This window comes from Bombus vancouverensis, chromosome 16, assembly GCF_051014615.1.
Source record: "Bombus vancouverensis nearcticus chromosome 16, iyBomVanc1_principal, whole genome shotgun sequence".
NCBI lineage: Eukaryota > Metazoa > Arthropoda > Insecta > Hymenoptera > Apidae > Bombus > Bombus vancouverensis.
The window spans coordinates 4,115,521-4,141,858 of NC_134926.1; the positions used below are offsets into that span (position 1 = coordinate 4,115,521).

Here is a 26,338-nt window from a genome sequence, read left to right on the forward strand (position 1 = left end):
AGACAAAGGTATCTTGAAAGTTAACCAGTCGCAAATATGTAGTATTCGACGACCGGTCGTATATAGACCTTGTCGTACGACTCACCAATGTCGGTCCGATGGAATTCGAACTGGTTTGTTTCTTGTCGCATCGCACGCACGGCGTTCGGATCTTTATTCACGCGCGCGAGGGAAGAAAATGCATTTGATGCATATCCGGCAGCGTACTATCGGATTATGTAGTTGTATGGCTCAGCTGTCTGAGATGATGTGCGACAAAATCCACTAAAACCCTCTCCTCGTTACTGCCGTACGGCGGACTCAATGGCCACCTTCGCAGCACGGTATAAAATGTGCTACCTTGGGATTTCAGTTTGAACTAAACAGGCCCGTTTATTTGCATCGGACATTAATATTTGTTCTTCCTTTATTATTTCAGGTTTGTATGACACTGTTGTTACTTATTTTAGAAACGCGTATTTACGTTTTTCGTCTTCTCCTTTGACTAATTTGAATTTCCTTTTCTTCTCACTTTCTATCTTTCACTATAATTATTATAGTCGCCTTGAAACAATCCCAAGAATGACTAAATTTACATACTTTTTCAAAAAAAATTTGCCAGACTCCATTTAGAATAGTACAAAATAAAATGTTCGAGTTTATCCAGCCTTTGTCCACAATCCCAGTACGTCTCACTTTACCTGACGTCCCAACTCTTTTCCTGAACGAATCGAATATTCCGTGTCCTGTCAGAAGTTGCACGCAGTAATAACCAATTTCTTACTTTACTCTTCCTAAAGAAGTATGCGACCTTGATAAACCTTCTTGTCCAGTTGTCTCGCTTGTACTGCGTTCCGTTCCTATTGCCATTCATCTTCGACTTCGTTGTCAATTCTATTCCTAATTTCAGACAGGCTGGTTTCTCGATCTTCTGCTTCAGTGTAGAAGAACCGTGCCGATGTGCGTTTCTAAATTCTTTCGTAAGCTCGTCTTGCTTCTTTCTTATTTTCGCCTTAATATAAATGGGAATCGGTATCGGTAAAGCCGAGACCATATGACCATTGGAACGACATCTGTTGCGTGATGTCCGTTGTAGAAATATGTACATATTACCGTATATCGAAATGACGCATGTTCCTAGTGAAGGGGCTTCAATGTACGACGATAATATGTTTCTACAACGAATGTCATACAGCGGACCTCGTTTCAACGCTCGTATGGTCTTGCTCAAAGTACGTATAAACGACGTTCGGGTCTAGCAACCGTTTTATAACAGGCGCTAAACATTAACCAGATCTCGAACACTCGAGAGCGCGATTAGTATATATAATCGTGTTCGAGAGGGTCGCACAATAAAACTTGGGGTGTCGCATTTCAAAAACGGTAAAAAGGGTTGAAATCCCTTGTTTATCCCTTATTTTTCATCTCATTCAGTTATATGTTCGTGATCTTGTTGATACAGAATAATCAACAAAGCTTGTGTGGTTTTAACTGTGCTTATAAATAAGTTATTGGGGAATATATAGGACAAAGCTGAATACATATTTAAAATCGTATAAAATTTAATAGAATTATAAAATATTTCTTTATGTTATTTCATAACTAATTATACGCATTGTAATACTATTATACACATTACAGTGTCAAAGGATCGCCGGTAGATGTCCCAGCCTGCGAATCACTTGATAAACTCGAATTTTCATGAATTAACTCCTTAATTAACAAACTTTGAATTTTATTCCTAATTATTAATTTTCGGATAGGATCTAATCGTCTGAGGGACGGTACCAGCGACTTTGCAAAATGCATGTCTTCGTCATCTTGCTCGTGTCTCTCGCATAGGCCGTGTTCGACGAATGCCGGAAGTTTTTTCTTTTCCATCTCTAACATATCTCTTCCAAAGTCAGATAATGTTCTTTTTCTTCCTCTCGAATGGTGGTAGATTGACGTATTATGGAGACGTGGTATTTCGGGGGATTCTTCAAATCTAGAGCTATGAGTATCGAAAGTCTCGAGATGACGCGGTGGCGTTATCCTTTCAGACGCTTCCGTTGTATCCGCAACTTCTTGCCCCAAATCTTCAGAGTTCGTGTCCGTTTCGGAATTCAATGTATCCGTGCTGGGTACATTGTCGAAATTGCTCGTCATTTTTGTTAGCACCATAGTGTCTTTTAAAAAAAAGAGCATTTCGAAAAACACCCACTTCCCTTTGTAATCGCTCACAGATATACTAGCAGACTCTCCAGAACGGAGCTTCTTCACTTTTTTCAGTTCTCTTTGGAACTGGTCCCTTAAATTTCGCCATTTCGACTTGGCTTCCACTTCTGAAATAAAATACCCTTTTGTCCATTTCAGACAAATTACCTCTTCGTTTGGAATATGACAAAGTGCTGTTTCAGCCATTGCTATTGAAATATGTCTTGCCATTTGGGCACAGCTTCTAGAGGCTTCTACAGACGAGTCGAATGAGTGGCGAGTGGCCAGAATCAGAAGTAACTACTCGTCTTTTTCCCGTCGCACTTCCGGAAGAAGTATGGGAGAGCGCGATGTCCTCCGTCTTGCACGACCCGTCTGTATGAGCCTTTGAAGCCATAGGAACCAATGTTGACAGTGCGATTAGTATTACACAGTATTAAACAATACTTCGAATTACAATGATATAAAGAGAAATTATTTGGTATTAAGTGAATTATCAAATTACGGAAAAACCGTTGGTAGCAGCGTTGGGGATGAGAGGAAAATCGTCTACTTACATACTTTTTTAACGATATTATGTACATAAAGAAGCAAACATATTTTTAAAATTTTCAAACAATCAGATAAGTACATTTAGACAACTTACTGTCTTTTTTTAATACTACTGCCACATTTTCCCATTCCTTGTCCACTAACACTCGGTTTTTGTAGTTTTCATCCCATCTATTCCATAAAACAGGCCTTTTTTGCACTTCAGAAATCAATAACTGTGCGAAAGTATGCATGCTAGACGTCGTGCGTGCGATGCGACAAAGAACAAACTGGTCTGAATCGTCTGAATCTCATACAGCGCAATAGCGCAACCGACAAATACGACCACGGTCGTGAATGCGACGTTGTCGCATTGCACGCGACCGTAGAACGTGCTTCGTTTATGTATTGCCGCGTTGGTTGATTGTTCAGACGACAACAATATCTCACCACTGTTAGCTGTACATCAATTAATATGCGATTCAGTTAGTACAGAGCTTCCAGTTACCGAAATTCAGTTGCATATGATTTATATTTTATATATACATTAAAAGTCTGATATCTGATAAAATTAACTGCAATATTAAGGTATTTGTAGCGCGACAATATCCCTCAAAAGTAAAGCACGCTGAAACTCGAGATCCCTACGCTCCGCGCATGCTTGAGATTCTCTCTCCACGAATAAATTTCTTTGTTGTCTGTACTTTCTTCGTACGCATACCAACAGGCCATTTAAAAAGGGATAGTGCGGCAACTTTGGCGCAATTTCGTCGCAACTTAGGATATAATAGATATACGGCATGTTGGGCATCAAAAATACCGATATAATATACTTCTATACATACAAAACTTTCATTCGAAAACGCTGAGGTCCGAGTTGAATTTTTCTTTAATAAAGATTTTTCTAGCCATTTTACATAACATACTAACCTTTTAATGACTTCGTAGGAACTATTATACTTCCTATGAGAATTATGTGTTAAAACTATCAATTTTAAAGGTCATTCTATTACCCATAAAAGAACAGCAAAATTTATGTTGCCTACTATAATCTAACTACATACCACTATCTTTGTATCACAATCATGGCATAACATATTCAGGGTCTAGCCAATCTTCATTTAGGCAATGACTATCTATATTAGCAATAATCTTGCAATAAGGCTATAATCTTGTTTTTTCGCACATAAACAAATGATTTTATAAAATTTGAAGTAACTGTTTTGATAAAATAATGTTCAATTCTTCTATTAATCCAAAGTACGATCGGTTAATAAAATATTTGTAAATATTCGGGATATATCAAGATTCAAAGGTTTTAAAACGCGTGATTTAAAAATTTCATGAGAGAACTTCGTGTTATTTCGTTTAAGATTACTTGTGGTCCTTTTTTGACCTTACGAAATTATGGTACACAAAAACGATATTATCATATATCTAATCAGTGTGAAAAATTAATTGTATATCATTTTATTAATCTAAACAAAACTTATTATTTAAAATAAAATTGCAAATTTTATAAATGAACGAATGCGTAATTAAAAGACATTTATTTTACACAGATATACTAACATAGTTATTAAACATAATAGCTTACTCTTACGAACAAACATATGTTTAACTATTTGTCTTTTAAAAGAACTACAATTAAAATAATATTTTATATTCCTTGAAGAAAATTTAATATGATCAAACTTTTAGGATTGTATATTAATAATGTACAAATATATATATATATATATATACACTATATATACACAAACACAAAATGAAATATTACTTTATAAATATCAGTTATTATATGACAAACCAGCAATATAAAATTCCTCATTTATTTTACTGTACACATTTAAAACTACCCTTTTATGACTTAATGTCAAATAATTACTTTTGTGATTTTTGGTTTTTAGTATTTCTTAGATCTTTACAGACTTCAGATTAAAAATATTTCTTAGATCTGTAAAGCTGTAAAAAATACTTTAAACCTAGAATCTTGTCGAATTTATATATAAGTAAGACTATTTTTCTTTATCCCATTCTTCAGAGACATATCTCAGTAAATCTGTAAGGTTTTCAAATTCAGTTCTACTCTGAGGAGGATCATTTTTTGGTATTTTTGGTAAAATATTTCCAACTTTTAATCGAAATTCTTCGGCAGTTGAAGCTCCAGAAAGCTTCCAAATACCATAAAAAAGTATACCACAACCACCAACTGCCCAAGCAGAACCCCATAATAAAGCTCTTGTAGCAAGTGCTGCTCCGGACTCAGGAAGACCTTTCCCTCCCATAAAACCAATATCAAAATTTTTACTATCTTTTTTTTTAACTGATGATAAAGCATTGAAAAAACCAGCCATAACAGATATTCCTGCTACTCCAGCCAGGAACAATGTTTCTGAAACATAAATTGATAAAATTGGTAAAAATAAAACTAGGTTATGTATTATATTTCAAACTTTATCACATGGAAATGTAAAATTGTATAAATTTGAAATTGATCTATGTTTGAATTTATTACCAGCGAACTAAACATAAATTTATTCTATACTATTTCGTTAAATTGTAAAAGGTTAATATAAATTTTGTACTTTTCATACATATCTAATAACCTTAAAATAATATAAAATGAAAGAATATAAAAAAATAATACTTTTAAATTGTATTTAAATGTGGATCACGAATCACTTTAACTAAAGAAGTATTAATATTTGAATTATCAAACAATCTAAATTTAAATACATACCATATAATTTATCTTTCTTCTTCTTTGGTACTGTCTCTGACATGATTATTTTTATATCACTTTCTATTTATTGTTGTAACATATCATAATATTGAAATAGTAGAATTAAAAAGGTTTTTCACAAAATTTCAAAGGAAACACAAATAAAACAAGATGCAGAACCGGCACAAAGTTGTTTCTTTACCGGTTACTGCATAAATTATAATTTTTAATAGACATAAATATATTTTGCATTAAATAAATGTATTGCTATTGCATAAAATGCAAAATATATAAATGAAAATTTAGAACCTAAAGAATTAATTAAGTTTAATTTTATCTGAAAGGTCTAGCTAGTTTCTTGGAGCGCTTTGCACTAACAGCACGTAATTGGTGGTATAGTATTTCGTTGTCCATAGTTCATGGATTGAACGATTTTTAAAACTTGCTTATAACTAAAAATCAGAAGGAATATTTAGATAAAACTAATCTTAAATAATTCCTTACGTTTTAAACTTAAGGCCTTAGAAGACAAAAAGTTCTGCCTAGGAGCCGAAAAAATTTGGATCGTTTCATTTTGTCACCTGTAGATTGAACATAAATATTACATACATATACACACTTCAGACGCAAATATTTCAATACAATATCAATTTAAATTTATATTATTTGAAACTAATCCTCTTTTTCTATATGATTATTCAATATCACAATATCACTTATTGGTAGCATGTGAAATTGCATTAAGATTCCTTTAGTTGCTACCCTATAGAAAAATGTCACTTTCTTATCTAATGATTCACAATTTATGGAAGTTTCTTTAAAAAGATGTTTCCTTCTCATTAAGTAAATTGCTACTTACATTACAAAAAAGTTCCATTTGTACAAAATTCGAAATTAAAATAGGAAAAATATGATGGAAGGTAGTGTAATAAAAACTATGTTATATATCGTATAATCGGTGATAAATTTCCGTCTATTTTTAGCAATAATTTCAAGTTAGAGAAATATTTCATGTCAAACCTTATTGACAAGTTATTTTGTTGACTGCTTAAATTGTTTTTTTTTAAAGTGCTTTTATGAAATTAATGTTAAATTGATTTTATATATTCTGTAGTGTCTACAACTTCAAGAAAATATAAACTATCTGTATTATAATTATAGCGTTATAATTTAAAGATAAAATGTTGTAAATTAAACATCCAAAGAAATACATTTTTTCCTTGTATACTTGACATTATTTCTATATATTATGTCTGTAATATATTAAATAAAATACTTATATAAATTTGGAGCTGTCTAATATGTATTTTATGTATTTAATATATATGATTTGTATTGATTATATGTTTATGAATTATATTACTATATGTTCATCATTTTTTTAGGTGAATTGAAGGACAATATTGATAAATTAGTTGAAGAACTGCGATTCGTTGTAAAATCTGAGAAAGAAATTGAAGATATTATTCAAGTGTTAGATTCTATTGTGAATGTTAGCAAAACTTCAATTGGAGGTATTAGCTGTTTTTTGACTTCCAGTTTCAGTTTAGACTTAAATTAATATTTGGAAAATATATATAAGAATTACTAATTGTTACAAAATATAATATTTATTACTTTTGTTTCAAACTATTATTATAAATTCATGAGAAATGCTATCAACTTTGATATTTTAGTCTATAATTTATACTTCTAATAACAGACAAATTTTATTTGTTTTTAGAAGCTACTGAATTTACAATAGATGATGTTTTCCTAACCTTATTGCGTCATGAATCTAAAGAAATTATTGCAAAGACTGCTAAAGCAATTGCTGAGATTGCTAAAAGTGAAAGGGGAAGAGAAAAATGCACTACCACAGATCTAGTAAATGCATTAATAGATCTATTAAAAGAGGATCGCGTTGATGTATTGACACAGACTTCCAGAGCCTTGGGAAATATTTGTTACGAGAATGGTAGGGAGCTTTAATCCCTAATGATCCAAATTTTGTTCATGTATGTAGTTAACATTAAAACCATCATTATTATAATATATCACTAATAGTAGTAACACGAATGGTTTCTATCTTTTGATTAATTTCTATTGAATATACATTTTTAACTGCATGAAGTATCATTAAAATGATTCTCATAAAAAATAAAGTTCCAGAAATTAAACTTATAGCAACTTACAAGATCAATTTATCAAAATTAAATCTATACAAAAGGAAAAACATGTTATAGGTACTATTAACAAATAATTAATTTGTATATTAATAAACTAATTTGTAAATTAATATTATAATATCATTATTTTGCATGAAATCTAAGACTATATGGATATTATTATAATAATATTGACAAAATTATTATAGAAAATGGTAAAAAGTTTGTTGAGGACAAAAATGGGTTGATATCAATTTTGGCAGTATTGGAGAAAAGTATTACGTTGGAAAATGTAGAAGGTGCACCATTTCTTCGCAATGTTGCTGCAGGACTTTTGCTAAACTTTCTTATTGACCGACCGTCTCTTCATACAGAGGTATAATATTTTTATTAATATTTCTCTTGTTTGCTATATCGTTTCACGATTGTAGCTGTATTAGTATAATTGTCAAACAGTTTACCTTACATGCTCTCTGTATATTATATAGAATATAAAATTTTCATTTAGAATAATTTTATTTAAATACTAATCTTTCTTTATTTTCTTCTTAGGCACTGAAACAAGAAGTAGTGCCAATTATCTGCAGTATTCTGGAAATCGATGGAATTACAGGTGGAGAGGCTGCAATGCATTCTCTTTTGATACTAGGAATACTGAATGATGCTAACATAATATTTTTAGATGAAAGGGTTATGAAAATTTTAATAAATATCTTATCCACTGATACATCATCAGAACTTTCTGAAATGTGTTTAGAACTTCTTCATGGACAAGCAGAAGATGGTATCATTTTATATACGTTTAATTTAGTTATTTATAATAATAATGTAAAATGTTGACTAGTATTAATTCATATTGATATTTTAGAGAATGCCAAATTGATCCTTGCTAAAGCAGGTGTTTGTGAGTTACTGTTAAAGTTATTGGAAAAACATAGTCCATACTGTACAGATGAAGAAACAAGATCTGTGTTGAAGATCGCTTGCAACTTAATTGTTCTTATATTAACTGGAGGTATGTTAACCAAAAGGGAAGTAATAGGTACTTTAACTGTACTTTATAAGTATATTATGTGTAACGTAATATTTTAGATGACAGTATGAATTATCTATATGATGAAAGTAATGGTGTTGCATATAAAAAGCTAATTGAATGGCTCGAAAGCGAAGATAAAGATTTACAAATTACAGCCGTCTTAGCAATGGGCAATTTTGCGCGTACCGATGCCCATTGCAAACTCATGGTTACGCAAGGTGTTCATTGCAACCTTCTGAAACTGCTACAGAAAAATAATACAGATATAGCTGATATAAGATTTCAACATGCACTACTCAGCGCTTTGAGAAATCTTGTTATTCCCGCGGATAATAAACCTGTAATATTAAAAGATGGGTTAATAAACATTTTGTATTCTATGCTGAATGTTTCATCTTATCCAGTTGTATTTAAGCTACTGGGCACTTTAAGGATTGTTATTGATGGCCAAAGTATGTTAACAGTAGTTCTCATGAACATTTTTTTAAATACATAGAAAAAATATATATTTTGATAAAATTAACAGATAAGTAAAAAATGCAAAGAATAGGCAGTTTACTTATTATTACAGGTGAGGCTGCCATAGAATTAGGAAAAAGGGATGGTTTAATAAAGAAAGTTGTTAATTGGTGCGAAGTCGAGGAACATCCTGGAGTTCAAGGCGAAGCAAATCGTTTAATCGCTTGGCTAATTAATAATAGCAGGTCGATTAGGTTTAATAAATACATATTTGTAAAATTTACATATCTTATACATAAAGTTTATATATATTATATGTATGTATAATTATTGATATTTATGTTTTTCATCATTAGAAATAGAGAAATAGCACTTCTAGTAATGGAACATGGAGCTGTGAAGCACCTAGTCAAAATGTTAACGACACCACACGTTTTAATGCTAAATGAAGCTTTAATTAGCTTGATGATATTGACTACAACTTCCCTGATCGAATGTGAAAATCTTCTTCTTGAGGCTGATATAGGAGAAAAACTTTGCACACTTTTTACTACTTTAAACAGTTTGGAAGTACCAATTTTGCATAATGTTTTAAGTCTAATAGAAAATATTCTTAATTTAGGTATTATTGAAATACAATATGAAATTTAATCATATAATTGAAGACGCGAAGAACTGATGAAATTTTGCTAAGGTTTCTCTTAAATTTAAATTTCAGATGCCTTAAGAGAACATCTGGGAAAAACTGAATTGATAACATTATGTCAAGGAATAAATCTAATCAAAGAAGAACCAAAACTTAATGAAAAATTGAAAAAAATTTGCGATAAAATTGTGTAATTAAGTAATTAAAGAAAGGGATATTGAAAACGTACAATCATATATATGATACAAACATAAAAAATATGTTTTTTGTTCCTGTTTAATGATTAAAGCGATGCCAATATAACGTATGCAGTTTATGAGCATATAGATCAATTCCCAATTTATATTTAATGTTGAAAAATTATAAGATGTCAAAATTTTTATTATGTATGTGAGTGTATGTGCGTGTGCGTGAGCAACCAAAAATTGTGAAAAGTAACAATAACAATCATATATGTGTAATATGGGAAGTTAGTCTTAAATTATTTTAAAAAATTAACTTTGCTATTAGTTGTAATGTGAAAAATATTCATTAGTATATCAGCTAGTTTATAAAATAACTAACATAAATATTATTAATTGTTTGGTACACGTGGATTATTTCTTATTTAACTTAAATGTGATAATTTTCTTGTTAGAAAGAAAGAAAGAAGAAAAGAAATACTACAAGTTTTCAAACGTATATATCGATGTACATAGTTTTAAGAAATTGACCAAACAATATATTTTATGTGATTAATTAATAATAAATCTACAGACCACAATTTCTGATAACTATATACTTTATTATAACCTTTACTGATTTGTTAAACATATTTCTTCTATATGCAATTATATTTATCTGATCTGAAATTATTATAGTTTGTTGACCGATACAAATTTCCCGCCATACAATATTTCAATTTTGCGCGCGGCTTCGAACGAATGAGGAATTGTTCTGCTCTAGCCAATCAGGAATCAGCTAGCTGAAGTTTTGGCGCGGGAAGTAATTATACTGTTGAAAAACGGTGTCAAGATGTATCGTCCTTTGACGTGCGTGATTTCATTTGACGTGACGTAGTGTTCCTGTTATTATTCCATGGTTTTCCATTAATATTTATCAGATTTGTGTAAACAATACATTCTTATGTAGTAAAAGTTCTATAGCGAAATTTATATCGCTAGAATTTGGGTGTAATTATTGCTTTATTTTGATACAATTGACTGAGTTTTATACATTTATTCTAAAGTTTTGGGTATTTTTTATGTAGATTATTGGTTGATTACGAAGATGACTTTGAAAGGGGAGAGACGTATAATGTGGCAAGCAACGATGACAATTCAACATTTAATGCGAAACGTTTGGTAAGGTTTGATTTATTTTAACGAAGATAGACGTAAATATATATATGTTTATATTCTTTTTTAATTAATTCACGTGTGATAGGTATCCAATTAATACGCGATATGATTAAATTATAAATAACTATATATATAGTTTATTAACAGTGAACAACATAGGTTCATTCAGTTTTTATTATATTTACAGTAGAAATCGAAGTAACTTTTATATTTTGGCACATTTCGATCATGAATTCTTTATATAAATATCGTTGTTAAATCTGTATGGACACCTTTTATTATTTTTGTAAAAGATGAACAACGCGATCAGGTATATTTCGATTCAGAGTTAGGTGTGACTTGTATGTGTGTTGTCATGACCGTCTCCGGCATGTTTACCTAACGAATTTGATTTCTTGTAAGCATTCTTAAATTTTTACACAGGCCTTGCTATCTGTTATGTAGTAGAAAGTTTCTACTAGTTACTATTAGTTATGCTCTTGCACGGGCACGGTAAATGGATTGCAAACTTTCTTAGTGTTAAGGAATGATAAAGCGGTAAAGTTTTGCTCCATCAACCCCCCAGTAGATGGTGCTTTATCAACCTGTTCCCAGGTGAACGTTCGCAGGACGCGTGCGCGTCGACCTATCACTTTGGTCGTGCGGTGCTTAAGCTTTCGTTGTCAGTAGTGGTGCGGCGGCCACAGTGAGGGCTGGTTCTTTTCGTTCTATCCCGGACAACAATACCGGTAAGCGCCTTTTCATTCTCTTTCAGATTTCCGATTCGTCCTGTAGCCGCTTCGCTACACGCTCTTAACGTGCATTCTCTAATTTTTCTTTTCATCATTCACGTTTACAGTTTCCAAACTGTAATAAAATGTCGAAACTTTGGCGGGATAAGGATGCTGCGTGCGATTGTTATGTTGAGGAATTCAGGATTGCTCTTTTTTTTGAGGCCCTCTTGGCTCAATAAACACCCCCCACCGCCATTTTGACTCGTCCTTACCGATCGATAGGAAGAAGATAATCGGCGGTATTACCGACACGATGATTGTTTCTTCCCCGCGACGAATTAAAAAAATAATTATCACCTATCGATGGACAGGTGGCGCTTAGGTTTTTTCGTCGTAAGTTGCATCGTCTCAACGGTTCTCCCTCGCGGTCTTATCTAAGATTTAAGTAGGATCTTCTTTGAGTTTTTCCTTTTAATTACGCGATCAACTTTGGAGATATTAGCTGCTTAATACGTTGAATATTAGAATATTTGAATTGCGTAGAATCTCTGTTATTCTGGGAGATATGTTTTACTTAATCTTGCGAACAGACGGTTTTTAAGTATTTTTTTCTAATGTTCTATGTTATGTTATTAAATTTCACATTGTATAATGTTAATAGAAGATTTTTTAGATAATCCTTCGATATTAGTTCCAACACAATGAATTTTTACTATAATTGAGATTGGAAATTTGTAGTTCGAGAAAATTTTGACGAGAAGTTATTAAACTTAAGAATTTTTTTGGGAGGGAAATCTTTGCGTTTTTTTTCGGCGTAATATTCATACTTAATGGGTTTGGCTTCTATATCTTTCTTATTGATTTTAATACATATATAGAACTAATTTGCTTATTAATGTGGGCTATTTTAGCAAAAAGGTAAGTTTCAGGTTCGTGCAAAGTATAAAAATGTCTTACGCTTCCAATAGCTTCTCTTTTGTATATAGTAATTCTCTGTGACCAAATAATAATGTATAATGACGAGTATTATGCAGAGTAATCAACTTTATATTACAATCTATTAGAAGGTAGTATTTTAACCTGGTGCTTTTTGATAGCTATCGTTCTATCTATTAATATTTCAAATTATTTTTTAATTATTAATCATTATATCTAAATTTATTATCTATTATCTCTTATACATATGTACAGTATTATTGTATTTTTACATTATACATTATATTATTGTATTTTTGAAGTTACACACCGGTGGTAATGTAAATACAAGTTGTTTAGAATGTTACACGCGATTATTTTTAAATTTTGTTCCCTCTTGTTTGTCTCTTCAAGCTGTTTTTGAAAAAGGAGCAAGACATACTTGTCGTCGCTACTTTACACCATACACAAACGCATCTTTTTTATTAAACAACAGTATAATTAACTTTTCTATTATAGTAATTACAAGTTCGAATTTATTCGCTAGATTATAAAAAATATATGGAATATATATATATTACAAATAAAAAAATGTATGCAATATATATTACATGCATTTTTTATAATAATTATTAATTTAGTATTATATAATATTAAGTCAGTATAATATTACTATTAGTAATCATATTTTTGATAATATATGTGTATTATAAAAAATTACTTATAATATATGTGTGTGTATGTATCATTGTTGTCAATATTGGCAGACAATATTTATTTTATTAAGGTCATAAAGGCATACAAATATGATGCAAGATTTATTGTTCAATATACTTTCTATCGATACGATGGTATAGTGGAAATTCCACGAGATTTATGTTCTATGTGTCTGTTCTATGTATGCGCAGATTTTATGGTTTCGATTCTATCCTATCTTTAATACGTTCTATACCAACTATTTTATCTAATTTTTTTCTTGTATTTTTTCGTTTTCCCTTCTTTTTTTGACTCAGTATTTATTTTCATAGAAATTTCCCGTCTTGTTTCCTCCTTTAGTTAATCGATCTGCTTCGAATAAGTATCAGCGAAAATTTCATTATTTAATATGTCTATCTTATATAATGCACGAAGAAACTCGGTAGATGGCACTCGGTACAGGGAGAAGAAAAGTACCAACGAATTAACTTGTTTGGCGTTTTTAATTTATTAATGGACATGAATAGAGTTTCACATCGGTTTGCCTAGTAACGGCGGTTTTCATTAGTTCGTTTGATTAATAGGTTATTTCAGAATCAATGCATTGCGTAATGGATCTCATTCAAGGCATATCTCCTTTACCAGTAATGAGATTCACTCCACAAGGTAATCACAATTTGTCAGTTGGTGATTTATAGCTTAGAGTCTCGCGGACGATAATCGTCGCTATATGAACCACGAAATATCCAAGTTTCATAAATGGCACAGTACAAGCAAATATTCGATTTTACAATTTCGTTACAATTTTAGAACATCCTGTATTTTCTAAATACTCGTGTGTTTGCGACTGCGCTACAGTTTGGAAAATTGTATTGGCAGAGAATTGGAGGGAGAAACGAGAAACTTTATTTTCGAATTATAAAGGTAAATTCCCTGCTCGAGCAATTGTTCGATTAACCGCCGTGTAATTCGAGAACGTTACAAACGCAGTTTAGGATGAATTTGCGTGAGCTTTTAAACTTTCCTCATTGCTTTGAACTTTCGATCGAAACAATTTTACAACTATCTCCGATGCACGCAGAAAACGTTACGTCGACGTATAACGTGATCCATTCGTATGGCAACAACGTCAGAAACGAGGAAGCGCGAAAGAGCGGCGGGAGAGCATCAGTGAAATTGGATAGTTTATGGTCAGCCGCGTCCGAAACAAACACGCTAGAAACATCTCTCCAGAAAACTTCTTACAGGGTAACGACCTTAAAACAATATTATTACCTTAGAATAATAAATTGAAATACAAAATAAGAATTTGTTTGTTTGACGTTTCGTTTTGCAGAAAATCGAGGGCAATAAAAATGTGCCAAATTTGTATCTCTTCGAGCATCTAAAATTCTAATAAGACACCATGTAAATATCTTAGAGTATCGTGAAAGTGCAAACAGTTATGGCAAATGTGGCGGCGAAGTAGTAAAAAGCGAATTAAAACTTTTTAACTTCAAACAGAAATGCAAGTGCTATTTTATAAACAAAAGTCGATATTTATATAGCGTGTAGAAGCGTGTTGCTGAAATTGTTAACGATAAAATTCGATAAATTAGGGTAAAGTATTACAATGCCAATATTCCATGAAATACGTCTCTAATTGTACTATAATTTACTCTTAAAACAAGACGCAATGAATTTTAAGTATTTCACTTACATTTTCTACAACTTCCCCATTACATTTACCACAGATGATATCGTACTTACAGAACAATGTTATATTAGAGTTTCAGGTGTGCAAAGAAGTACGAATTTGGCATTCCCTCACCATCCTCCTTTGACATTGCCGATCGAGTTGCTTTTGTGCACAGTCTGTTCTTCAATCAGTCATGCCACGTATCTTAAACTCTCTGCCAACAACGCATTGAAGAATTTTAAGAGTTGCCTGTAACGAAAGTAACTGCCTTCTTCGATGATATTTCTCTTCCTCGAGCATTTTCAAATATCCATCCTACGATGATAACCGTGTTGTACGACTTTCATTAAAGGTGGCTGCTCGTCACTGGGAACTCGAGATTATTCCAAACTATGTATAACACGCTGTCAACCCCGTAATCCAGCCGTCCAACTTTCGTTGACAGTAAAATCGACGTGCCATAAACTCGTTTCAAACTGTTCTGTCTTAAGACAGTTCTAAGGACGAGGGCGGCGTTAGCCGAGGTAATGAAGCGGTGAAGTGCTTTTCCTCAAGCTCGAAGACTGAGAAGACATTTATCACGTTCTAGACGTTCGTTCTAGACGTTCACGCTGCATCGTGCTCCCCTTTAACAATAGTTCTCTGTATCTACTGTATACCTCGCGAACAATACATTAGTTAGAGAGAAGATGGTACGGGCTAATGAAAAGAACATTTGGTAATAGCGAGCAGTTTGCACGATATCAATATCGTTCTTCCTTTCTATTGTTCAAACTTTAGTACGTTGCAAGAGGCTACCTAAAAAGCTGTAGTATCGTGAAAAAATGTCTCACACAATTATAGATATTATTATCGTGCGAGAAAACTGCTCAGGACAAAGTTAAACCATTTCGAGTGGTACATGTATCGGTGGGAAGAATGTCTTTCTCAAGGTCATTTCTCCATGACGATTTTAGAGTCACCGATATATTTTTTAATGGAACCCCATATTTCGATACGTTTTCTTATCCTCTGTACAAAAGTATCGAGCTACTTGCCTCGATTATTAAGTTCGAGGAACAATTTGCGGAATAATTCTTTGAGATTATGAGAACACACGGTGATACGGAATCAAGAGACGAGGCTCTCTGCAAATAGATAATTTTCCTTTTCTTTGTTAAATCGTTCTATGTAAGGTCTCTTGGTTTACGATCATTCGGAATAAAAGCTAATACAAATTCGATAGCAGTATCGCGTTACAGTTAGCGGAGACTGGCGACGAGAACTGGGAAAACGGTATAGGTGAATTTTAGCGTGTTTCGTTTCACAGTTTCGTGCGTGCATCCGTCACGGCTCAAAATTGTTTAGAGCTTAGAAAACGTTGGCGCAGCGTTCTCGCGTGATTTTCGTGCCTTTGTCCCGAGCCGTTGTGATTTACGGGGAATCAGAAATCGGAAGCGGAAAGGAGAGGAGTCATACTTTAAGATTTACGGACTCTTTCTTTTCCAAACGATCACGCGCGTACACGCTGTACCCGGTAAAAATTGTCGAAACTCGTGAGAATCCACCAATACGTCGTAAACGCTCCGTTTGATCGAATCGAACGCTTGTATTTACTTATTTCGGCCTGACGGGAATTGAACTTGGCTTTGCGCAATTCGTAAGCGTACGACGAAACTACTACATCGTAGCATAAATGTAAATTTCGAGAACCTTTGGAACAACTTGATCGCGCAGGCCAATTTTTGTTTCTTCGATTACGCGAGTAAATTGGACATTTTTGTTCAAAGGCCTAGATAGTTCAAGGTGAAATTTGGATTACGGGCATAGAAGTAGCGTGTAAGTAATTAGTATAGTCATCCGACAACACTATTCTCAGTAACACGATATGGTTAATACGATCGATTTAATTGGTCTATGGATGATATACGATACGAAAAGGTACACAATGCGTACGATTTATTAATGAGGTGTCATCGAGTAACACACGTATGTATATTTATTCACGTTGTTCCAAATATCTTACAGCGGCGGTCTGTATATACGTGTAGCACGAATATATTTCATGCTTATGGAGGAAGTAATAATTGTTTATCATAGAACATAAATTCGCCTGTATCGTAACGAATACCGCACTCTGACGAAATTATGAGCTTCTATAATTTCTCCCTTCTGGCCACGTCTTTCTATTTTGCCAACGTTGCTGGCAATTTTTCGAAACAGGATAATAATACAAATATGGCATTTTTACACCACAGAGTTCTTAGAACGACGCCTTGTTAGAATTTTAGGCGGCTCAAGGGACACAAATTTTGCATCTCTTCATCATCCTCCATCATCAGGTACTGCGACACTGTTAATCGTTGTCCTAATTGTTATCAATCATACTACGACATACATTTCAAACTTCTCTGTCAAATATCTCTAAATTTTTCAGCGAGAGAAAACAGCAACAAGGAACAGCTCTTCTATGAGAAAAAGATTTTATCTTTATTCGTGGTAGCGTCTAGTAAGGTGGAATTCGCGCGGGTTCTCCCGCTTTGGTCCTATGTAGCTTTCCTATTGAATGTTTGATAAGAAAGCCGAGCAGCTTGCGACCATTTCAATACGTATATACACGTATCGGGGAAATACGTGAGAAATGGTTCTATTCAGCGTGGCAACGTCAGAGAAACGTGTTACCAGTGTTTGAAAACGTGCACGATCCGGTTTCGAGGCGAGCAAAGGGGAAAATGGAATTCGCCGGAAACGAGAAGCATTCGTGAGATTCGACGGAACGAAAAGGTGGCCAGAGTGGCGTGTTCTTCTTTCGATTTTCGATTTCAGAAGCTTCCACGCCCGCTGGAAGTTACTTCTCTAGGAGTTGTAAGACCCGACCAAGTTGTTCAGTGGGGACAGAGTTTTATTGTTCGAGGTTTGAGATTGTTATTTGTTGGAAGGAAATGTGAGATAATGTGCTTTTCTTTTCATGGAATAAATTCGCCTGAAATTTCTCTAAAGAATAAATTACCACTGTCCGGTGGATTTTGCTTGAAATCGAACTTACGAGCTTCCATCCGAGGTTTCATGAAATTAAGCAGAATCTTATAAATCACATAAGTAATTATAAAACACCAGCGTATTTGTTGTAAATAAAATACAAACAATCGTTTGTTATACAGAGCGTCTCGGCTGAATGAGTCAATTGTTTCATACGATCGCAAACAAAGCAGATATCTAGCTGATCTCATCTAGCCGAGACACCCTGTACTTCAAAATCTCTTTGTACGTATAATATTAGGTCGTCCGACAAGTTGCTTTCGTTTTATACAGAAACAATGGATGCACAACATTTTCCATTTTATATTATTTTATCGAATTGCGTATGATCCATTTTGTTCCATCAAAATAAGATTCGACGGATTAGGTTTCATGTTTGTATAAAGATGCCTCTGTAAAAGAAAGACACTTTTCGGACAACCTGATAATTGGCGATGGCCAGGCTTCGACGTGCCGAAGCTGCTCTCCTACTCGTGTTTTCTTTCAATAAAGCGCGAACATATCGGAAAGGATTGGAAACTCTTCAGCGCAGTGATACTATAGCTTAAAAGTCACTTGCGCCACGTTTGCAATCGTCTTCCCTTGATACGATATAAAAATTTGGTCGATGCCACGAAATTTTCCGACGATGCTGCAATTACGTAATTCTTTCGTCCTACGCGCGTTTCCATGACGGAACGATCGTTCATTTATTTATTCGAAAGCAATAATTAGAATCTCGTGGTTTCACCTCGGATCGGTTTATGCGGACTTGTTACCTCGTACGAGTCTCCTGTATACGCGCTACACGTCGTATATACGTACCATATGTGCATATTGGTTTCTGGTTTGTCGGGTCAAAAGTTCAGAGGTTCACTTGCAGCTTGCATGTGTTGCAACTGAATTAGTTGCAACTATAAATACAGCCGGCAAGAAAAACGCTTGTAGCTTTTATTATTCCATTCTGTGCAATACTTTCTGCGTTCGTTCTCTTCGTTGCGCTTCTAGAAGAGTATTTTGTAAAGGAGAACGATAAAATCGTTCCACTCGAGATATAGCGTCTCTTATTAACACGAGGACACCAACGTGTCGCTCTTGATCTACGATTATACGAACCATTTATCGTAGCTTGAAAACACGCGAACAATTTCTTCCCAACGATATATACAACCGTACAATAGATTTTTAACATATTCCAGTTGCTGAATATTTCGATGATTTTTCTACGTTGATTTATTCCTCGTTAAAAACGGATTATACTTTTGCGATTAAACGAAATGTTTTTCGTGTTTTCCAAACTTGCTTCTCTTTCTGTAAATTTAGTTAAACCGCCCAAATCAGATTATCTTCTTATTGTTAAACGAAACGTTTTTCGTGCTTCGATTAATAAATACCTCGTTGCCTTTTTACGTATCTACCTTGCGTTAATTCGTTAAAATTAAAAACCAGATTATTCTCGTTTTAAATGAATGGCTTTTTACAATCTTCTGTTTCGTTTATTCGCTCGTTGCAAACGCATCATCGTTGTTACCATTTTGTTCCTTCGATAGGAAACGTTTCTTGCGAATTAGTTTCTAGATATTCGCATCGAGTATCAATGTAACTTGAAAAGTAGCGATATAAAATTGTACAGCTTCATTTTCCTCTCGAGTTTCCAAGCTGAAAAATCTTCTCCTCGTTAGAGTTCCCCCGTCACCGAAACATTTCCACCGGTGAAACTTATCTCATGGGAACGATGTTCTCGTAAAAACATCGCGCTAATTGCATACCATCGTTGCAGTTAACTGATGAAAAAGGTTGGTTCTTTAAATTCTTCAACAGAGTTAAAGTGCTTTGGAGCTTCCTGTCGCTAATATTTCTTAAAACGTTCCAAGCGTTCCATCACAGTTGACCCACAGAAACGCAAAAATCCTTTTCTAATTGGAACAGTTTTGAAGATCAGACGAGGTTCACGCGGAACTGTTTTCTCATTTTAACGAAATTTTCTCAGTAGAGAGTTGTATGTTCTAGCGGATTGTCAGTTAAAAATAACCAAAGACTATTCTGCGTAGATCTTAGAATTCACAACGTTACTTGGCTATCCCAATAAACTTTCATCAGCCAAGAGTATTTGCAATGAAAGGTACACAGGTGAAATGAAAACCTACAACAGCGTTGGGATTGTGATTTCAAGGGATCATAAACTACTTTGCGCAAATATGAAACGACAAAACATTTCTGTAAACCACACAGATATTAACACAGATATTGCAACGCTCTTTCATCGTTCTACGTTCGTTAGACACGAAACGTGTAAACGCAACGTGGCACGAACTTACTTGGTGACCTAATATTGCCATATAGAATCTGTCAGTGACTTGACAGTCTTTTACCCGAAGCTGCGTGTGTATTTTTATTATTATTCAAAGATGGTAGAAAATTCGAGGAATGCTTCTACGAGACTAGTTCAGCTCTTTGACTGACGGTCTAATAAAATCTCAAATTCCAGAAAAAAAAATTATATCTTTTTATGTTCTAGAATACTTGCGTTTGTGATAAAATGTGCGAGAGAACATCTACTTTGGAATAATAGCAAATTTTCGCCGACGCAGAGATTTTCTTTCATCGCAATTGCTGACAGGAATTCTGTAAATTCAGTAAAATCTGAATAGCGCGGTACAGTAGCGTATGGGGAGCAAATTGGAAACGATTTAACATGAACTAATTAATTTCTGAATTAATTTCAATTATACATGTATGTCTCAGCGTAATTAAATTAAATTGTAGGTACTCCTGGAATTAATAAACAGCGGTTCTATTTCAATGACCAGCAACTGAAATTACTGTGTGACACTTAGCCTGCTGGAATAGCGGAAGAAGAAACATAGAACTTGTATATTTCATATTTCTGAGTTGCCGCCTATAAAACGAATACGATACGTGGGTAATGGAAAATTAGGAAAACGACAAGGTATTGGAGCCCGGATTGCAACATGGAGCCATGTAACCCGTGTTTCTAAATTTATCACGTACGGCGTAATTATTGAAAAAGCGCTTTTAGAATACGTTTCATAAATCTCTTGCCATGTGCGTTAGTATTTTAGAAAGCGAAAGATCATGTGCGTATTTTTGACTGGAATTTGTAATTTTATTAGACTATGAAATTGATACTTATATATAAACACTAATACATTAGTATCACAAAAGAAAGACATAATCTACAATGTATTATAAATTGAAAACATGAAAATATTTCTCTATATACCGACATAAAGATAACTTAGCGACACATTTTATTAGACTATGAAATTGATACTTATATATAAACACTAATACATTAGTATCACAAAAGAAAGACATAATCTACAATGTATTATAAATTGAAAACATGAAAATATTTCTCTATATACCGACATAAAGATAACTTATACACTACAAAGAATCTGTAAACTTCATTCTAAACTCGGCGTTTTCTCCGCAAATAGCTCAGCTCTCGGATGAAATTCGTTTCAAGCAATTTTAAGATGCCTCTATACTCCGCCTCGGTTCTCGATCCATTTTCATCGATTCGGTAGTCTCTGAAAGCAGAAGAGCCCGTATCCTTTCACGGTTCGGCTTCCATAGACATTTCAATCAGGCTCAGTTTTATACTGCTCAATTTTAATGGATTTCAAGTCCCGTGAAATGTTCCAAAGAACCCGGTTCAACAGCTGTTCCGCCGTGTTCGAGGGGTTCTTGTTGCTGACGTGAAGTGTTCGCCCTTGCGACGACCTGTTTCGTCCAATGCACCCCCGGGGGAAACGCTTATGTCAGCCCAGATACCGTTGATAATTAAGGAATATTAAGTTTCTTTCCAGCATCGTGAAAGCAGTGATTACACGGACGTTGTAGATGGGTTAAGTTTCGTGTCTTTAGAATCCCTTTTCCTCTTATCTTACACAGTTACTCGCATTAATATTTAAGCATAGCTCTATCTCTGTATTTATTATTCGTGCAAAAGACGATGATTTAAATATCGTATCGCGTATTTTAAAGGCGAGAAAAGAGATTTTATTACTAGAATAATTAGTATACTCAAGTCAGATGATATAACAATGAGTATAGTACGATATAATTAAAGAAGAGCCACTGTACAATATTACAAGTATTATAGTTTATGTTTGTGCATATCACATTATTATTGTATATTATACTCTATATACTGTATTACACTGTATATTATTACTGTATACCATATGCAATGTAATGTTTAATGTATGTTTTAAGGTCAAGGAACCTCCTTCTAATGGACCTAAAGTCTGATATATGATAAAGTATTATTACCATTACTGTTACTATTTTATGAGAACATCAACCATTTATCGTAGCTTGGAAATATGTAAGTTTTCCAACAATAATATTTAATAGTACAGTAGATTTTTAAGCAAGAAAAGGTTTTAACTAAAAGGCTCCTTCCGATCTTATCTTAACTCTCTTCTATTTCCCTTTTCTTCTTCTTCTTCTTCCTCTTTATCCCTAATTGCGATACGGCCTTTTTCTTCATACAGGTGTACAGCAATGTCTCGATAATTGCTTGAAAATCGGGATCCACGCCCAGCAATTATCGCGTACAGGACTTGGTTCTAAGTATAGATACAGCCCGGTGTTTTGCCGAACGTAAGGAAGAATAGCGCGAGTGAAAGAGAAACAGGTCTGAGAGTCGGCTTGATGAAAAGAAACACATCGTTTAAACAATACTTATTCAACGATGAGACATTTTATTTCTAATTTTCGTTGAATAAAATTTTTATAAATGCAGTCGTGAGATTTTTCTGGTTAAAGCAAAACCAAACACGATATAATTCGAAGCATAACTGGTTATTTAACCAGTTAGATGTTATATGACGAATATACTCGTCACGAAGAAATGGCAATATTTTGTGTTATGAAGAGCCCGGCCAGTAATAGAATTAAAAGATAAAACAGTGGTTTCATCACAACTTAATTGTATATTATAACAGTCACGCATACTTTGTGTTTGACGAGTATACTCGTCTTTCTTTTAACGACACATTTTAGGTACACGCTTTTCAACGAGTTAAAGTAAAACCAAACACTATATAATTCGAAGCATAACTGGTTATTTAACCAGTTAGATGTTTTATGACGAATATACTCGTCACGAAGAAATGGCAATATTTTGTGTTATGACGGGCCCTGTCAGTAATAGAATTAAAAGATAAAACAGTCGTTTCATCACGACTTAATTGTATATTATAACAGTCACGCATAATCTGTGTTTGACGAGTATACTCGTCTTTCTTTTAGTGACACATTTTAGGTACACGCTTTTCAACGAGTTAAAGTAAAACCAAACACTATATAATTTGAAGCATTTCTGCTTATTTAACCAGTTAGCTGTTTTATGACGAATATACTCGTCACGAGGAAATGGCAATATTTTGTGTTATGACGGGCCCGGTCAGTAATAGAATTAAAAGATAAAACAGTCGTTTCATCATAACTTAATTGTATATTATAACAGTCACGCATACTTTGTGTTTGACGAGTATACTCGTCTTTCTTTTAGCGACACATTTTAGGTACACGCATTTCAACGAGGTCGCAGCAGCTAACTAGTTAATGACGCTAACTTATTTTCTTTCGCCTATTCAATATATAGGTAAATGTGACTTAAAGTATATCGTGTTTGGTGTTACTTTAATCAGAAAGATCTCACAAAGACGTTGGTAAAAGTTTAATTCACAAAGTTTTGAAAATACAACATTTTCATTATCGGATTAATATCGTCTCGTGAGCGCTTGAATTCGTATTAAGTTACACTACTCGCTCCTCGAGTTTCGCGGTGTGTCAAGGGGAAGACTATGGCTCCTTGAGCGACAATAGGGCTCCTATAGCGATGGAGATGACAACCAGGTAATTGCGAGGAACGTCATGGCCGATAATTATCGAGACATTACTGTATTTTGTTTTGCTTAAATTTCGCTCCTGTTCCTCCGATACTTAAATCTTTTGTCGCGAACAACTTATGCGTATCTCGGGATTCTATTTTATTTCAGAAGCAAAATATGAAAGACGGATACAGAGACGATGGAAGATAAATATACCTTGGCGTATCATATAAATGACGTTTCGTGTTCACAAAGTTTAGCAAATATTTTTCATATACTTTACAGTTATCAGGAAATTTCCTGCGGATATTCCGCCATGTACGTACAAACGTTTCAACGTTGAAACCTTCGTGCATTTTATCGTAATATCGTCGCGACAGCGATTAATAAATTATATCCCTTGCTATATATCAACATTTTTGAAAATTTTATAACGCGGATAAAAGCGTTATACAGAAACCCATTAAACACTTTGCACGTTACATGTATTTTCAACGTAAGAGAAGCTTCTGAAAATATTGTAAAAATAGTTTAAGTAAACCGTATAAACGTTTACCTAACGAGGTTTTAAACTAAAATCTATTTCTTTTTTTTTTCAATTTTCAGCTGTTGAATTTAAAATAATTCTAAACTTCTAAATCATAGTGTACATAGCTCACATACGATAGGAGATTATGTTTCTTACTTAACTACACGCTATCGATATGATTGGGCTATATATCATCAGACCTGTACACTGCAGCCATATATCACGGAAGGTGTATACGTCGAGCGTAGATATCGGTGCTATTTCCACTTAACGAGTGCAGTGAAAAATATGCCATCATTATTTGAAACTTAAAAGGTGCTTTTAGCTTTTCATATCTCTCCGCGGAGACGAGGATAGCGAATGGCACGTTGGCTATAAAATATGGAAAGTAAGCGACGTGTAACCGATGGAAACAGGCTACGAGACGAAAGAAACACGTTCTCCGGTGAATTTTGTTGAAATTAATACGCAGATTGATCTGCCGCGTTCGCTGGGGAAATGCGCGATATTTGGGTCACTGATTTCGTGCAGATCAGCCACGTGTTTACGAGTATGTTAATAGAGTCAGCTTTATGCATTTATGTTGAAATGTAAAATTCCACGAGCGGACCGACTAATCAAAGTGGTCGTTCAAGTCTGTTACACTAGGATTTATAAAAGTGTAAATTAAAAAATCCAGCGTAGAAATATGAAACGACAACGTATATAATTCGATTGCGAAACGTCGGATAAATTCTGTGCAGCGACGTATCGTTAAATGACTTGCGTGCTTGATTTAAATTCCAATTGAAACTTAAATACACGAGATTTCGCTGGTTGTTATAGTATTCTGCGTGGTAATATCAGGCTAGCTTTATTGATGTTAAGTGCACTATATGCAAGCCCGTTGCAATCCGATGTAGAAAACGCTCTTCAGCCTGGCAACGAATTTCTCGCGTTATCGATTGCGCCTTGAAATTAAAACCTTTGTCCTGCATGGTGCGTCACGATGAAACCATAATTAAGTGAAATAGCGGCCTAGTGCGGGTGCGTGTGGCCATAATAAAAGAACAAAAATACACAGTCGGTCACGAAAGTCTATCTGTTGCTACGCAAGTCTCTACGTGCGTGTCATCCATCGAATTTTGCGTATCTGACTTATCAGAGAGACTAGAAACGCGCGCTTTCTCGCAAAATCATTTCTATCTACCTAAAGGTACGAACGAGTTAATTTCGCCTGATCAAACTTGATTCTTAAAAGAGGCGTTTGATTTTGTTGCGAGAAGGAACCAGAGAGGCTGGCTTATGGAGAATCATTGTACGTGTTGTGTCATTGTCATTGCACGATTACCATCCTATCGAGGAGTAAGAGGCAATGAATTAGCAGAAGCCACGCGTCGATGAACAAACAGTGAAGCGAGTAGAGTCGCGGTATACGAAGATATCGTGAAAGACGTGACGAAAATAATCAAAGAAAAAGAGAAACTCGACTCGCTGGAAAAAGGGAAGATAAACGAACGTGGACAAAATCATGGGCAATGTAAATAAGAAAAGACGGAAACGTGTTTTGGGTAGAGGAGAACAAACGATTGTAACACGACTTCCAATAGGACACACAAGAATAACACGCTTGTACTTAATGGAACAAGAGGATCCACCAAGATGCGAAACTTGCCACGTTCCACTAGCGATCGAACGTATAATTGTCCAGTGCGGAAAATATACAGGTGGTACAAGCGGAAAGGGGGTGATTCTACGCGAAAAAAGCAGTCGAAAATGTGGAATAAAAATTTTTCGTTGGAGGCTTTGTTTTCGAGAAAATCGACTTTGAATTTTCGCTCGGTACGCGTGCTGTACGTTATAACGGATCTCACTGTAGATCGTTGTCTCGATGGAAAAATT

The 26,338-nt window shown here is 34.2% G+C and overlaps 4 protein-coding genes across 12 annotated transcripts in view; 2 read left to right on the plus strand and 2 right to left on the minus strand.

Annotated features, from left to right (window-relative positions):
* Positions 1-1,523: 1,523 nt before the first annotated feature.
* LOC117163120 (uncharacterized) lies at positions 1,524-3,059 on the minus strand. Its single transcript, XM_033345131.2, has 2 exons — positions 2,822-3,059; positions 1,524-2,303 (listed from the first exon to the last, which is right to left on the minus strand). The coding sequence occupies exons 1-2, from the start codon at positions 2,958-2,960 to the stop codon at positions 1,615-1,617; spliced, it is 828 nt and encodes a 275-aa protein (XP_033201022.1). The 5' UTR covers positions 2,961-3,059; the 3' UTR covers positions 1,524-1,614.
* A 1,178-nt stretch (positions 3,060-4,237) lies between these two features.
* On the minus strand, positions 4,238-5,837 carry LOC117163121 (transmembrane protein 242). Its single transcript, XM_033345133.2, has 2 exons — positions 5,450-5,837; positions 4,238-5,101 (listed from the first exon to the last, which is right to left on the minus strand). The coding sequence occupies exons 1-2, from the start codon at positions 5,490-5,492 to the stop codon at positions 4,725-4,727; spliced, it is 420 nt and encodes a 139-aa protein (XP_033201024.1). The 5' UTR covers positions 5,493-5,837; the 3' UTR covers positions 4,238-4,724.
* Positions 5,838-6,219: 382 nt separating this feature from the next.
* Positions 6,220-10,482, plus strand: vimar (visceral mesodermal armadillo-repeats). Its single transcript, XM_033345127.2, has 10 exons — positions 6,220-6,351; positions 6,817-6,945; positions 7,155-7,388; positions 7,788-7,954; positions 8,131-8,362; positions 8,447-8,593; positions 8,671-9,066; positions 9,186-9,318; positions 9,430-9,695; positions 9,792-10,482. The coding sequence occupies exons 1-10, from the start codon at positions 6,342-6,344 to the stop codon at positions 9,911-9,913; spliced, it is 1,836 nt and encodes a 611-aa protein (XP_033201018.1). The 5' UTR covers positions 6,220-6,341; the 3' UTR covers positions 9,914-10,482.
* Positions 10,483-11,694: 1,212 nt separating this feature from the next.
* The window catches only part of LOC117163115 (protein qui-1), a 48,307-nt gene continuing 33,663 nt past the window's right edge, over positions 11,695-26,338 (plus strand). For 3 of the 9 annotated variants that reach the window (XM_033345126.2, XM_076625291.1, XM_076625284.1), the window contains exon 1: positions 11,695-11,787. The gene's annotated coding sequence lies outside the window, so the exon portion shown is untranslated. Of the gene's footprint in view, positions 11,788-13,904; positions 14,050-14,464; positions 14,632-20,576; positions 21,067-22,303; positions 22,416-26,338 lie in introns of those variants that run through there. The other 6 variants (XM_076625285.1, XM_076625286.1, XM_076625287.1 and 3 more) reach the window with 6 other exon arrangements.